This window comes from Eretmochelys imbricata, chromosome 2 (genome assembly GCF_965152235.1).
Source record: "Eretmochelys imbricata isolate rEreImb1 chromosome 2, rEreImb1.hap1, whole genome shotgun sequence".
In the NCBI taxonomy this organism is placed as follows: Eukaryota; Metazoa; Chordata; order Testudines; family Cheloniidae; genus Eretmochelys; species Eretmochelys imbricata.
Window position 1 is genome coordinate 182,203,069 of NC_135573.1, and position 16,442 is coordinate 182,219,510.

At 40.5% G+C, this 16,442-nt stretch overlaps 1 protein-coding gene across 1 annotated transcript; it reads left to right on the forward strand.

Annotated features, from left to right (window-relative positions):
• Positions 1 to 3,360: 3,360 nt before the first annotated feature.
• On the forward strand, positions 3,361 to 10,933 carry LSM5 (LSM5 homolog, U6 small nuclear RNA and mRNA degradation associated). The gene is made up of 5 exons (XM_077811062.1): positions 3,361 to 3,478; positions 7,126 to 7,221; positions 7,477 to 7,504; positions 8,650 to 8,722; positions 10,679 to 10,933. The coding sequence occupies exons 1-5, from the start codon at positions 3,433 to 3,435 to the stop codon at positions 10,709 to 10,711; spliced, it is 276 nt and encodes a 91-aa protein (XP_077667188.1). The 5' UTR covers positions 3,361 to 3,432; the 3' UTR covers positions 10,712 to 10,933.
• The last annotated feature ends 5,509 nt before the right edge of the window (positions 10,934 to 16,442 follow it).

A 16,442-nucleotide genomic window follows, 5' to 3' on the forward strand; every position in this document is an offset into this window, starting at 1 on the left:
CAATAGAAAGGATAAAAAATTCTTCTGCAAAAAGCCAGGTCATGTAATAAAACGGGGAGCCTGCTGCTATATTTTAAAGCAACTTGCTTGCCATATTCTCTGCATATTCTGCAGCTTGCCCTATTCATTTTGTACCTGTATACTTATGAAAGAGGAAGGGAGGTGGATGCTGTGATATACACAGTTGGAACAGTCACAGACACATGCAAAGTGCACCTTCCTTATGGAATTTACTCACTCTGTGCATAGTTATTATACAAACAACACAATTAACCATATGTTAACCATAGCCCTCTTATGGTTAGCTGTCATATTTTAATAATATTGACTGCTACTATACCATTGGCACAATAATTAGAGGGACTTTCTTTATCTGTTACTGCATTCTTCACTAATGACAACCAGGAATTGCCAACCCTTTTTTATTTGCCGTGATGCTTCTTTAATGGATATGCTTTAAATCAAATTTCTCCGATTAGAAACACATTTCCACATCCACTATAATATTCTCTTCGTTGAAGTCTCAAACATACATTTCTATTTCTCAGATAAAGGCTTAAATTCAGCAGAATTTTATCTTCAGCCTTTCCACTGCAAACGACTTTGGAATATACCTTTGCACATAATTCTGTTTATTTGCTAGTAGTGTGACCATTTGCAGAATTAATTAGCGTAGAATTTGTATTTGGTTCTAGTTTAGACAAATTATATGTGTGGAGATAGGGCATATCACAGGGTGAGCTGGCTTTTAGAGGAGTTGGGACTCAGCTGCACCTGTGCCAGGCTTAACTCACCTCCCCAGATGAATGAAATGAGAGCAAAAGGGCCATATGATGGACAGCATGTGAAAAAACAAAAAAATTGCCTTCTGGAATTGAAGAGCAGATAGTGAGCAGAAAGGAGAGTTGTGAGCATTGTTCTACAGAGTGGGAGGCTGGTCAGGAAAAAGCCTCTGAGAGCTAGTCTATGTTGGTCAGGGGAATTCTTTGAGTTTTGTGTTTAAACAACAAATTGTGCCCTGAGATAAGGGCCTGAAATAGACTTGTGTGTGTCATTCATTCCTCTTTGGACTGGTGAGACAGCCACCAGCATACAAGGGAAATGGAGGGGAGGAAGGACAAGGAAGTTAGTGATAGCAGAGAGTGGAGTTCAATAGTATGTCTGCATGTTCTACAGAGTATGAGGAAGTCAAAACTTGCTTTATACAAACACATAGTTTGTGTACATGCATGTTGTTAGTGCTAACCAAATTAAATGACCAAAAAACTTGGCTAACGCAGAGTTAAGGTTGTCCAGTGGTCTCTGGTGCCCTAACAGAATGTGTAGAATGCATAACTTAAGCTTCTGAAAACCAAGAAATGAAAACTTAAGGTGACACAAATGTGAAAATTAGGAAATACAAAGTTATGCTTCCCCATGCAACACAGTCTTCACTCTGCTCTCCCAGGAGTTGGCAATAGCCCCACTGGAATTGATCAAGTAAGAATGATTCACTTTGAGCCTTTCCCCCTGCACCCCCAACTCAACTTTCCTCCTTGCCACTCCATGCCTCTCATAAGCTTGGAGGGGCCACGGAGAGGTGGGAAAAGTTGTGGGGCTGTGAAGTGTGCCTATACCAGTCAGAGACAGCAAGGGGCAGAAGAATGGAGATGCAGAGTCCTACCTCAAAGCTGGGCCCAGTATATGGGGAGCGGCCTCTCCCTATCCATCTGCAGCACAGAGGCTGAGAGGTGAGAAATAGCCCATTCATCTCAATTAGATTTTCTCAGCAGAATGAGAACATCCCATGGAGATGAATACAGCTAGAAACAGTAGGTCTGAGATGTATGAACTGCACCATTCAACTCAGTCGGTGTTCTCATGCTGCTCCTCAGTGTCAGTACTTGTGAACCTGTCCTATGCACTAAGCATGTTGTCAGTTCTCAACTCTTCACCTCCACATGTGCTCCAAACGTTCCTGTTCTCAGCTCCCCATCCAGAGGGGTAGCGTCCTCCCCGATCTGGACACACAGAAGCAGAAGGGAGTTAAGGAGAGGGTCTCACACGAGGGGGGAGGGGAAGGGGCTCAGACTCCCTCAGGGGGGCATGGCTCCTCCAAATGTCAGCTCACATAAGAGGGTCAGGGAGAGGATCCCTCCAGAAAATGGAGTCACTTCTAAAATAGCTGTATTACTCAGAGCCCATTTCCCAAAAGTATAAAACCACTTTGATGCAGACAAATGGTAGTAACATTCCCACTGATCATTCTTATATTTCTGACAAAGGCAGAGTTTAAATTCACAGCGCATGGGTGCAGCTTAGGTTCAATAGCCACAGCATATTCCTTTGAACTACCCAGCTGTTGGAGCAACAGCCTACCTGGGAACCATCTTGCTTCAGCAGGGTCCTAGTTTTGCTGCATGGGCATGTGCACATTTCATTCTTTGTGGCTCCACCTACTTTTGTAACAACTCCAAATAACTTCTTCAAGATAACCATCCCAGAGGGGCAGCGGGTGCCATCCACTAGCGGAGATTAATCCCGAGTGACAGGTTAGGGAGGATCAGAGCCATAGTCTCAGCCCTAGATGAGGGCAAAAAAGTTGGAAGAATTACTTGATTTTGTAAATAGTAGATGCTGTATCTCAGGAACCCCATACCCAAATGATCCCAAATTTGTACCAGTAACATTACAGAGAACCACATGAGGCACACCAAATTTCAAGCCAATCTGAGTAAGCACAGGAATTTTAGACCACTTAGAAGAGCCAACTTTTAAACGGAAAGTGAAGCTTAACCTAAACTTAGAGCAGAGCTGGCACTCTGTTATAATATGGTATTGATGCTAACAGGTGCAGAGTTAAGGCCACAGTGACATTTTTGTTTAGGCCTTGCCTACACCACCTCCCCGAGAGGTGGTTGCTAGAATTCTTCTGTCAACCTAGTGCTGTCCACACTGGGGGGGGTTAAGTCAGTTTAGATACGTCTCTCGGGGTGTGGATTGAGAGATGTAGCTATACCAATGGAAATTCCTAGCGTAGACCAGGCCGGATTATTTGATGTAGCATTGCCACCCATGCGGAACAAAAACCTGGGCCATCCAGGAGGTCCCGGAGCCCATCAAACCGGACAGCTGGTGGCAGGGTATATCCAGCACCTTTGCGGATTTCCCAGGGCAGCTAACACAAAAAAGGGACTCTCCTGGGAGAGCCTGGACAGGAGCCAACCCTAATTTGGAGCCTCATTGTCAAAGCCCCTGCGTTTTCCATTGAATCTGGAAGGAGGCGGCGGCGGAGTGCTCAGCAGCTCTGCCACTCAGGCCCTGCCCCGCTGCAGCCCGAGCCTCGGAGCGGCAGCCGCCCGATTGCTCTGCCATCCATTGGCCAGGGCTGCTGGCGGAGGGAGCTGAAGCCCTCTCTTCCGATAGCTGCGATTGGTGAGGTCTGGTTTCAAGATGGCGGCCAACGCGACGACCAACCCGTCTCAGCTCCTGCCGCTCGGTAACTAGCGCCCCCGCCCAGGGACAGGGGGGTGCTGGGCTTCTCCGGTCCGGGGTCGGGGAGGCTGGCGGGAGGGGCGGTCTCGGGCTCCCCTCCTGAGCGCGTTGGGGCGGGCCTCGCGGGCCCTCGGTGCCCTTTGAAAGAAGAGGGACCTTCCAGGGCGCTGACGTCTCAAGGCCCGGCCCCGGGACCCGCCCGCCCGCCCGCCCGCCCGCCCGAAGCGGCGCGTGCCGGCGGGGCTGCCTTTACCCATGCGCAGAGTACGCAGCTGCCGGGGGCACCAAATTTCCCGCTGCCCCGCGCAGCTGCGTGCTGCTCCCGCCCCTGCTCCGGCGCTTCCCCAGGGCCCCGCTCCTAAGCTCTGCAGCAGGTCCGGGCCTGCTCTCAACCGGCGGCGGGAAGTGCAGCAACCCAGCCCCGCCGCCGGTGAGTGCTGTGGGGTGGTTCCCTCCTGCCCCGGAAGCTAGCGCCGCACCCCCCCGCGGAGGCCTGGGGCCTGCCCCCACCCGAAGGGGGGCTGCATAGGGCCCCAGAATAGCTAGGGATGGCCCTGCCGAGGTGGGGGTGGTTGTTGCTGGAGCCCCCCTCCAATCCGGCGTGTCTGCAGTGCCTCCTCCTCCCCACAAAAGCATGTTCTTAACTCGGGTGCCGCCGCTAGCCGTGACCGGCTCCTCCGGCAGTGGGGCCGCGATTCCCAGCTCGAGGAGACCCAGCCGCCAGCTCTGGCCCAGCTCCCTCGCTGTGGCAGTCGGAGTCCCCAGACAGCGTCTGTGGAGTGCCCGGCTGTGGGCTACGCTCCAATTTTAACTTGTTTAGATTTAGTGCAACTGTCTCTCTACCCGTTGGGGAATCATACCCCCAGCTACACGTGCAGAGACCTTCCTGAAGACTCATCAATTCAGCACTTGTCTACACTTAAAACGCTTCAGAGTGGACACTACCTATTCCAAGGGGAGGGGTTCTCCCATCGCTGTAGTTAAACCACCTTCCTGAGGGCTAGTTTAAGGGCTTGTCTACACTGGCACTTTATAGTGCTACAACTTTCTCACTTAGGGGATGTGAAAAAAAACACCCTAGGCCCCCCCCCCAGTGCAGCAAGGTTCAGTGTTGTAGAGCGCCAGTGTAGACAGTGCACCAGCGCAGGGAGCCACGCCCCTTGTGGAGGTGGTTATTTAGAGTGGTGGGAGAGCTCTCTCCCAGTGCTCTGCCCTGACTACACAAACCATGTTAAAGCACTGCCAGCGTAGACTAGCCCTAACTAAAAGCTACGTTGGCACAGCTGCTCTGATGCATCTGCACTGCTGAGAGAGCTCTCCCAGTGGCATAATTACTCCACCTTCGCGAGAGGCGGAAGCTGTGTTGATGGGAGAGTCTTTCCCACTGTCATAGCACTGGTGTGGACAGTGCTTAGGTCACTGAGTGATGCAAATTACAGGTTTTTTCACACCCCTAAGCAACATAAGCAATATCAATGTAAGTGGCAGTGTAGACTTGCCCTGAGAGGCGGTAGCTAGGTCAATGGATTTAGGTTGCCTTAACGCTGCTCAGGGGTGTGGATTTTTCACACTGCAGACCAATTTTCTAGTGTAGACCAGACTAGTTTGAGTTTAACCCCAGGTTCCTCTATAACCTTTAATTGAAACTGCTAGCCAGAGTTAAATACTGAGTTGCCAAGAGTTCACTGCTAGTTTAACTGGAGTTAAGTGTACACTTTTTTTTTTTCGAGTGAGATATACCCATTGATATAAGTAGGGCTCTGCATGGGCAAAGGGATTTCCCAGTGTGAATCTGATGCAGGGTTTAGGCTTTTGTTAATGGCCAAGTAAGAGAACTCTCTTGTCTCCATGTTATATATATATATATTTTTTTAAGTGACTTACGCCTGGTCTGCCCTTAAAACTTAGGTCAACCTAGCTATACTGTTTGGGGTGTGAAATAGTCACAGCCCTGGCGAGAGAGTTAAGCCAACCTGAAACCCATTGTAAAGACAGTGCTAGATCAACAGAAGAATTCTTCCATTGACCTAGCTACAGCCTCACAGAGAAGTGGATTTACTATAACAATGTAAGAAAACCCCTTCAGTTGCTGTAAGTCTCTATGCTGCAGCTGTGTTATTGTAGCATTTCTAGTGTAGACATACTCATACGCGTCGTTACAGGAGGGTGGAGTGACTACAGAAGAACCTCAGACTTGCAAACTGACCTGTCAGCCACACACCTAATTTGGAACCAGAAGTATACAATCAGGCAGCAGCAGAGACAAAAACAAAACAAAAAAAACGCCAAATACAGTAGAGTAGTGTGTTAAATGTAAACTACTTAAGAAAAAAAGGAAAGCAGCATTTTTCTTCTTAATAGTAAAGTTTCAAAGCTATATTAAGTCAGTGTTCAGTTGTAAACTTTTGAAAGAACAACCATAACATTTTGTTGAGAGTTACAAACATTTCAGAGTTATGAACAATCTCCCTTCCTGAAGTGTTTGTAACTTTGAGGTTCTACTGTGTATAGTACCAAAACAATTTGCAACTTTTCTTTTAACATTTAATAAACTGAATCTGCAAAATGCACTTTCTTAACTGTTCTGGGAACGTTCTTTCGAGCAAAGAGATGGTGATGTCAAAAAACAGTGTGTTGCTGGGGTAGGAAAAGTAACCTCGGTGAGCAATCTCTTGGCAGCTGACCAATGGTTGGTTGGTTAGTTTCTCCAACAGAAATAAATATTTTTCCTCAAATTAACTTTTCCTTATGTAAGATTATATTTCTTCCAAAGATTTCCTAGAATCAGGAACATTAAGAAAAAATGGTTTATGATTAATAGGGTACAGACAGAAAATGTGTTGAAGGTTCCTAAAATGTAAATTATTGATATACCCGGAAAGTGCCTATCACATTGTGGGCGCTACCAAAACAGATGATGAACAGTAATAATAATATTCTACCTTCACTACGAAGTCAGTTGCTACATACTTAAGCTTGGGAGCATTATATTTTTATCCCTAAATATTGGTAAAAATTGATTTCACTGTACACAAACTTATGAAAAAAATATTTCCATCGATACTTTAAATGTACAAGGGCAAAGTAAGAAAAATGTTGCTTGAGAACTTATTAGAGTTTGATATAAGGATATTTGTATATTTTGACAATTTATTTTTACATTATAAAGCTTTAAGTTTTTGAATTTCAGTGTCTGTCATTAAATAATTGTCAGATCCCCCATAATTTACTGTAGCTGTGAAAATTTAAATGGATTAAAAATTGGGGTGAGGGGAAATGCTTAAAGCACATAATTTTGCAAAGCTGTGAAAATATAGATAAAAAGCTTAAAAATAAACATCTGTCAAAATTATAAAAGTGAAAATTAAATTCTGCTAAGCCGATATATATATATATATACAGAGAGAGAGAGAGATAGTGCTCAATGTGTTCTAGGTGTTTTACGGATATTTTAGGATGCACCTTACGTATAATAGCGGATATAAAAATAAAAACTATTTTTGCATATACATTTGAGTATTCTTGGCAATAATTTTGAATGTGTACAATTTTGCCACATATTTTTTGAAAGGAATGTGTTAAAAAGATGACTATTTAGTATATGTTTAAATTTAGATTGTAATCTTGTATAAAATATTTTCTGATTTACAGAGCTTGTGGACAAGTGTATAGGTTCACGTATTCACATTGTGATGAAGAGTGATAAAGAAATTGTAGGCACGCTCCTAGGATTTGATGACTTCGTCAGTATCCTTTAAATGGAATATTTGCTATTTACCAATTTTCTTTTTAGAATAAGCTTAATTATTTAGCTGTTTGTTTGGATATTTTGAATTAGGTGGCTAGAATGTATGCTTCTACATCTTGCATGGATAAATATGCCACACTAGCATATATTATTTTAAAAATTAGGCCACACCAGTTTTATAAAATGAAAATACAGGTAAAGTTATTAAATCAAGGATATTTTAATTTTTTGTTTTCCTTGACGGTAGACTTCAGATATGGTGTTAGAGGATGTTACAGAGTTGTAAGTATTGCCTCTGTTTCTTTGTGGCTACTGTGTGCTTTTTTTTCTTTCCCATTTACAGAAAAGGTATATTGAATTAGGAAGCAAACCATTTTGACCTCTTTAAAAGGTTTGACACAACTGAGTAATTTAGGCTTCAAATTTAAACTATTTGTAAATAATCCAATGGGAATTCATCCTGTACAGCCAGCTCTTAAATAGCTGTGTGTGGCAGGTGGCAAAGTCAGGTGCTGAGTGTGCTTAGCACACAGTATCCAGGCTTTGTGGTTTGGCTCTCTATTCTGACTGGTAGATAACAGGTCATCTGAAAACCAGCTATAGAGCACTTAAAGATGTATTGCCTTTGCAAAAGGTGAAACATCTTGTACCTCTTCTTCACTGCAAACAAAGTGTTTTTGAGCTCAACCTGGTAACTCATGTGAAGGCTATAAATTGCCTTGTCTTTACTAGAATTTCACATTGTTAGTTGACTCGGGTTAAGGATTTTTTAAATTTTTTTTTTTTTGGGTACTGAAGTCGGCCTCACAGAATGGCTGCCACGCATTTTGTCATATTAAATGTTTTAACCTTTCCTGTTTGGCACCCTTGATTTTTTTCCCCTGAACTCCATGTTGAATTCTCCATTAGTTTAATGTTTGCTTTGACACATAGACAAAGAGTTAAAAAGTAGGTGTAGTCTGGGATAAGAAGGCATTTGTTCCCTTATCTTGCAACGTTATTCATGTTGCCAGTTGAAACTTTTTTTCTTATAAAGAAAAGGAGTACTTGTGGCACCTTAGAGGCTAACAAATTTATTTGAGCATAAGCTTTCGTGAGCTACAGCTTCATCGGATGAAGTTCATGATGTAGCTCACGAAAGCTTACGCTCAAATAAATTTGTTAGTCTCTAAGGTGCCACAAGTACTCCTGTTCTTTTTGTGAATACAGACTAACACGGCTGCTACTCTGAAACCTGTCTTTTTCATATGTTGAGGCCAGTGGAGGGTGTCCCAAAACTGTATTGTGATTCATCTAAATTCTGTGTTACTCTTGGTAAATAACCCAGCATATTATAGCGCCATGTGTAACTACAGCTCTTACCACAAATCCAGATTTATTTTGTAAACTTTATATACTAAATATTTTTCTTCCTAATGTTTGATCAGCGAAATCACACCTGAAGGAAGAAGAATCACAAAATTAGATCAGATCTTGCTAAATGGAAATAACATAACAATGGTAAGTCAGGTATACTACTTGTTTTTGACTGGTTTTTAGTATATGTGGAATTCAGTTATTGACTAATTCATTCAAGTAAGATTGAACTCATATTTATTTTAAATTTTAAACACATGTTCTGACAGAATAATCCTTTGAAATTTCATACTGTAATCCTAGTCTTAAATTTCTTGATTACACATGTTCCATGTTATGTTTTGAAAACAAAAGTGAAAATGTAAACATGAACTTAGTTGTATCTTAATGTGCAGTAAACTTAAAACATAATACTTCTGATGCATGCGAATGAGGGCTGAAGCAGTAATTGATTATTGTAGGTCTGATCCTGCAGCCAATATCTTATTTTTCCTATTGCCTGCTATGAGAGTATGGGCCTGATTTTTCACCAGAGAAGCTTAAGGCCCACTGTAATCAGAGGGACTAAGTACTTGCTTAAGTGCTGTAGGATGAGGGCCTGAAGGACTAAAGACTGCACAATAAATACCTATCATGATAATCGTTTTGTCTATTGTCTTTAAAGAAAAAAAATCTTCAATTTTTGTTTCTTTTCTTAGAGAGAAATGTCAGTAAAATAAATGATAGTTCCTATATCTTTTTTACATTTCTTTCTTTAATATTTATTGAGTTAAAGCATCAGCTCTTAAACTGTACTCTGAAGAGAGCACGTGGTGCTGTCTTGCCTATTTGTTACAACTGCATCTGTGAATGTCCAGGCTCTTCACTGCAAAGCAAGTCTGTTTATAAAAGCAGCTGGAAATGAGCAGCCAACCTGTATACCTCTATTTGGGGTTGCTGCTACACAAGAAGAAGAAGAGGCGAGAGGAGCAGAAAAACTGTTCCTCATTTAGGAAGCAAACTACTTTTAAAAGTGTGCTATTGTGTTTTTAAACTGAAAATCTTCCCACCAACTGAATGCCAAAGAAAAGAAAATTAGTAGCAGTTTTTTATCTAGACATTCCTTTTTATTGTGTTGAATGTTCCTACATTCCTTGGTTTCTCATTCCTGAAACATCTACGCGTGCATTTATCTGGTGGCAACAGATTCCCACTGGAGTGAGGAAAAAGTTTTATTCCATCATGACTTGTTGGCTAAAATACATATATAAAATGAGAACATTTACACTGGTAAATGTTCTGCTCAAGTACTAATCAGTCATGGTATAAACCAGAGGTCTCAAACTCAAATGACCACAAGGGCCACATGAGGACTAGTGCATTGGCCTGAGGGCTGCATCACTGACACACACCCCTTGCTGGCCCCGCCCCCACTCCATCCCTTCCATGAGGCCCCGCCACTGCCCCACTTCTTCCCACCCCTTTCCTGCCCCCATTCCAACCCCTTCCCCGAAGTCCCCACCCCAAGTCTGCCCCCTCCCTGGGCAGTGCCTGGAAGCCAGGGCAATGCACGGAGCCCTCTGGCGCCTCCCCCCCACCCCGGGCTGCAGGGACATTGTGCTGTGGGGGCTGTAGTTTGCCCATCCCTGGCCTGGAGGTAGGCCGCGGCGGGGGGTGGGGTGGGGGTGTAAGGGTTACTTGGCGGACTGCAGGAAATAGCCCCGCCAGCCATGTGTTCGAGACCCCTGGTATAAATGATACACAATATAGGCTAGAAAATTTAAGAGGAATAGGAGATTAGCAAGCACAGGAAGTTTCACAACATTTCACTGTCTTATAAAAGCTATAATGTCACTCATTTTATCTGATTATTTAGCTGCTCTTTGTAAGAGTAGAATTAGGGGGTGATTTCGTTCAAATTGGGTCAGTTTACCTATAAAAGTACACGTGTGTTATGTTCTAAACTTTAAATTTTCCATCTGTTGTAAAAATATTTTCAGTAGTGTTTAATAATAAATATGTACAAAGCCATATCTGACAATTCTCACTTTAAATCTTGAAATCAAACGTTTACTATGTTTCTTCATACTGTATCTCTTAAATTGTCCTTTTCTTATACAGCTGGTTCCTGGAGGAGAAGGACCTGAAGTGTAAATTGATTCATTTGTCGTCTATGAAGACTCTTGTTATATATTCTGTTATCTCAATGGAGTGCTTTTAGTTTTTGTTTACATTTGAAGTTGATATTTGATAAAAGGTAAAATTTCCTATTCAGGAAAGATTCATTGCTGATGCTGACTTTGTAAGTTAAAATCATGACTTTATTGTAAAGACTGATCTGCTGTTCAGAATAAAACAAACATTTTTTTTGTTAAATATGCTGGTTGGTTTTTTTAATGCAGTAGAAAAGATATCTGCAGTTATAATAATCTTTAAAAATAAAAAATAGGAAGAAACAAGGCACTTGAGATCAGAAAGTTAAGGCTGAGACTCAATCTCTAAGTGGCTCAGAAGTATGCCCATTCTCACTTATATATGGTTTAAAATAGTACCACTCAACAGTAAGTAGATTCTTCTTGATGCTTTTCCTCTAGGCCCAGAGGGCTCAGCTCATTGGATGTGATTCCATGTTTGTTAGAGCTTTTCTAAATAAAGTAAGAAAATGGTGCAGTCTTTAATGTAATGGACAAGAAAAATGGAGGTTGGCTCTAAAGTATGCCCCCTGCAGCTTATTCCTTCTTTACACTCTTTCCCTTTGGTCTCCTCCTGCCTTGGAGAAAGATCACAGCTGCCTGCCATTACTGCATAGATGTGCAGGAGAGAGGGATGGACCCTGGTGTGGGTAACTAATGAATTGCCTAGTATCACCAGAAAAGGGAAGGAGAATCAGTGGGAAGGGCGTGGTGAAGGACGAGACTCCAGAGGTTGGAAAGTATGCCAGAGAAATTGTTCTTCTGGACTATTCTGAAGTAAATGATGTCCTTCTTTATCTGACTCAGGTAAGCCACGATCTCTCTTTGCTGGGACCCTGGCTGAAGTAAGCTGAGGGCAACTTTGTTTAGTTTTAAATGGGGAAAGGCCTTATTTCAGTAAAACTTCTCAGGGTGTATTTGTTTTGAGAGTGTGAATTGTTTTTCGTCAGTCCTGCTTAGATTGGCCTGTGACAGTCATCCTTCAGTTGCTTCCTCTGTCCTTCCCTCTCCAGCCTCTTCTGTGACAATGGTTTAATTCTGTGTATTGTTTTACAAAAGTGCTAACTTTCAGTTGATCAGAACATTACCTTTGCATGCTATTTAACGCCAAACTCTCTCTTTTATTTACTAAAATTGTCTTCACTCCTTTTAAATGATACTGGCTCCAGCCAGCACAATTCTCAGTCTTCTCTAGTATCCTAGTCTTCACTCTCCTGACACTGAAAATAGGCTAGTGCAAAACATACCTCTGAACTGTACCTCATTTTGAAGGATATCATTACCTTTCGTCCCAAAGATACCTACATTCCACACAAATTTGGACTTGTATTGTTGAAAATTGTTTACATGGGAAATAAAGAATCAAGAAACTTAGAAAGTTATTTATGCTATATGACTGAATCTCAGAGCATTTTAAAGTTTTCCTGAAATACTTTTCCCCTCATTTTGAATCTCTGTCACATGCTGTGTCCCACATTTGGGTATTGGCAGGTTAGGAGGTACTTTGTAGAATCTTGTTCCAAAATCCAGTACTATAAATTGTTGTCTGTATTCACCGGGCTTTATTGCACTTGGTGTTTTGCATATATGTTTATAAACTGAACATGCAAATCAGACATTTTGGGAGAGTAATGTTAGCAGAACTTGATCCAAAGAGAGTTTTGAGTGATCAACATTTGGTCTTTTGTCAGTACATAAAGAGTGAAATGTATAGCATTCTATTCTCTGCACGCATTGAGTGTTCTCATGAGAACTAAATTTAATATTGCCTCATTCTTTTTTTTTTTTTTTTTTTGCTGTTAGTTTCTTACTGTTCATAAAGAGGAAGTGCTAATTCTGTTATCTCTGTGAGTGTTTTGGTATACCACTTTCTGAAGTTTGCATATGTTCCTCTTGATATATTTGTGTGTATACGTATGGTATTAAATATTCACAGATTACAAGGGAGCAGAGTTAGTGCTCTGGAGATTATTTGCAACTTTGTGCTAAAGAATTAAATTCCACACCCATTATTTGTCTTCCAGTGCAGTTTCTCAAACAATATTTATACCAATTGCCATTTTGGAAGCGCAAATAATAAGCTTTTTAATTAAATGAATTATGTATGATGTTGGTTTCTCTGGAAATCTTGTACTTCAATCACATTGATACTGTACTGTCCCTAGAAATATCTGAGCCCGCTTTGCTTTTCAGAACACAGTGTTTTAAGTCACCACTAGAGGGGACAATATCTGAACTAAAATTATACAAGGCTGAGAACCAAAAGGTTTTTATGATGTAGCTTTATAAAATATACAAATCTAAAATTAGGGCTGCACTTTTTGGTCTTAAAAGTTAAAGTAGGACTCGGGTAAAATCAATACATTTTGTTTTATGAACACAGTTTAAAGTAATATTGACAGTTTTCTTTTGCCAGTTTTTTCCCTGTATGCTATCTGATGTAGTGACTTCCTTAACTTGTCTAGCCAGCAAAACTCTGACAGTACTATTCTCTAATACAGGCACAAGCTTCTTTATACTTCTTGTCTCTCAAGTTGTGCCCCCCCCCCCCAAAATATTCTTGACATATCAGTTGCAGAACTTCACAAACAAGAACTAGAAAACCCAACAACCAATGTCTTAACTGAACTGTATTTCAGAGTTTCAGGATTAAGTTGATCTCAGTGTTTTATGTAATAATACCTAGCTCTTGTATATTGCTTTTTGTTAGCAGATAAAGATGTAAAGCACATACTAAAGATTCATATGAGTTGGTTTTATATTTGTCTACTGCATTCTTATAAAAATTTTTTTTATTCCCTTTGAATAGGACTTCAGAGATTTTTCTGTTTTTGATCATTCTTATTTGAAGACATTTTCTTTGAGTGTTCAGAGTCTTTTACCAAATTAGATGGAAACAGAGAAAAGATCCCTGATATAATACAAAGTATTAAATTATATGTAAGCTTTCCATTAGTCAAGTGCATAGCAATTAATTTGCTGAACTCTGACTGTGCTCCATCACTGATCATGGCCAAATTGCATGCAAGTTAAGCAATCGTACTAAACATGTACACAGTTTGAGTATATGGTTTTGTGGCTGTGTGGTGGAGTTATTTTTATAAAAAAACATGATTTCCCCACCCCACTCACCTGACTGAAAAGAACTAGTCAGTGGTCCTGGGGAATGTAGCTGTCTGCAATCTTTCCATGTCAACTAGATTTCAAAGCGAAAAACCACAGCAGGTACATGATTGGGGTAGTGGTTTCAAAATTACGCCAGGATTGGTCGGTTATTTATGGTTTTCAATGACAAGAGTTGACAGAGCTGCTGTGGCTGGGTCTCTGTGGTAAAAGACTGTTTCCTATACCAATGTGTGCTATGAAAATCCCCACGGACTGAAACATTTGATGGTTTATAAAATAAAAATAAAAGATAAATGAGGCCAGATCCTGGTTCCATGATAATCAGTGGCAAAACGTGCACTGATTTCTGGTATACTAGGACTTTACCTTTGATGTTTGTTTGAAAACTGAAAATAAAAGAACAGGGCAAATAGAGTTTCAGGTAACAATTATTTTTTGTCAGTTTAATCTCTCTACAAATATATTTTAGAGGGTTTTTTTTAAATATTTTGGGGAGTCTTGGAATTGGTTCTAAAAACAAGCCAAAGTTGACCAAAACCACCCCACATCAAGAGTAAATGTTGACTATGGTCATCTGTGCATGTCAGCCTTATCCAACCATAACTAGAAGGCATGATTATTGACTAATTGTAAATTTCTTTTTTGTTTTGACATTCTGATGCTGAAGTTCATTATCCAGTGCTATGAATCTCTTCTTATACATTATGGGGTATCTTCAATAATTTTTAGTTGTTATCCTGCTGTGCATCTGTTATGCGTTCTGAATTATGTTTGTAGCTATCGGGGACTGAGATTATGTTCCAAAACTTGTTTACTGATCATCTTCCTGTGAGTAGACTAGTTGTTTGTGATACAGTGCATATCCTTTCCTCAATTGGGTAAAGCTTCAACAGTTTATATTAGGATGTTGAAACTTGCTGTTTCTTATGCAACTAATAGAATAAAATGGTTTGCCTACATTCTTAATTTTAATAGAGAATGATACTCATTTTCCTTAAAGAAAACATAGTGGGTTTTAGAAGTGTTCTTGCAACTGAGTGAAATATGTTTCCAGTTAAGGCACTCTGGGCTAATCTGTGTTTCAGAGACCCTGTTAACACTTTATAAACCATTAATCCAAAACCCTAGAACAGGGGTAGTTAATAGGTGGACTGTGGGCCAAATTCGGATCACCAGATGCTTTTGACTTAGACCCCGAAATCTTTTTATTTAATTGTTGTTGTTTTTTATATTTCTCTGGAGTCTGAAGCTTGAATATACCTTGACCAAGAAATTTTAGACCTTGTCAAAAAAATAGACTATCCCTGTCTTAGAACTTGTTTATATACTCTCAGTTCTGCTTTTCACTGTGGATATTATGATCTATTGAAGTTTTTCTGTAAAACCAAGGCAGGCTTTCTTGCCCCTTTCAATTATCTATAACTAAGCAATACAATATATATTAAAGGTATTACTGGACCCTTAGCTCTGTCAACCCTTATTCACTATCAAGCAAGCCTAGGAAGAGGTGCAGTGGCGAGTCTCTGTATTAAGAATTTAAGGACAAATTTTCAAGAATGGCCTCCAGATTTGAGCATAGAAAAATGTGAATGCACATTTTTGGAGTGGAGCTGTGCTGATTTAAACCAGCTGAGGATCTGGCTATAGGTTGATATGCTGTACTCAACACTGTGATCTAGTTGCCTCTTAGAAATAAACAGTATCTTAATCATAAAAAAATAAGATGACCCAATTTAGTTTCTGTTGTGATGATGCTTAAGATGGAAAGAACCCACCTTGACTGAAAGCCCATGGTAAGTAAGTAAGTTTTGTTCAAATGTCACTAATGATATAATCTGAAGAAAACAAGGTTACATGAAAAGCATAAGGGCTGCACATATAATGGTTTTTCAGATGGAAGAAATCCAGTTTGATTGCTATAGGCCAGTTGAGTTGGTGAAGCTGGTAGAGCTTTTTTTTGCTTTTTTTTTAAACTTGCAAACTGAGTATACTTTAGATATGAGTGAGACAAAATGAATGTAGAACCCCCACAATATCATTTTGAAGGGTAAAATCTTAGTTTGTCTTATTTGGGTAGTTGCATAGTTCTATATACAGTTGTTTTTGTGAATATGATATTGTCTCTTTGCATAAGGCAGTTAGTCAACCAAAGCACTCAATGACTGGGAACATGATAAGAATTTGGGGTGAAATCTTCAGCGGCTGTAAAACTGCACACTTGACATCAGCTGAGGGTCTAGCCCAGAGATTGAAAGAGAGAATGTAAGGAAATACTTTTACTACAAAAATTTAATCCCATGATATTCTGGGAGAACTAAAAATTACTAGTATTTGACACTATTTTGGTTTCTAGACTGCTGCTTCTATGGTTTAGAGTTTAGATGCACATACAAACAATTTTGTGGAAAAACATTCAAATTAAGACCTGATGTGCTTAAAACTCACTGAAGTAAAGTCCTGTACTATCCCCATAAATTATTTTGTCTGCTAAAGCTAACAGGTAAACTGTGTGTGTCTATATGTATATGCAATAAATATGCAATAACACATAAGTTACCAGGCAACTG

Coding starts and splice junctions, on each gene's coding strand:
- LSM5 (XM_077811062.1), top strand. CDS start 3,433: ATGGCGGCCAACGCGACGACCAACCCGTCTCAGCTCCTGCCGCTCG. Junction 3,479..7,125: donor GTCTCAGCTCCTGCCGCTCG/GTAACTAGCGCC, acceptor TCTGATTTACAG/AGCTTGTGGACAAGTGTATA. Junction 7,505..8,649: donor TTAGAGGATGTTACAGAGTT/GTAAGTATTGCC, acceptor ATGTTTGATCAG/CGAAATCACACCTGAAGGAA.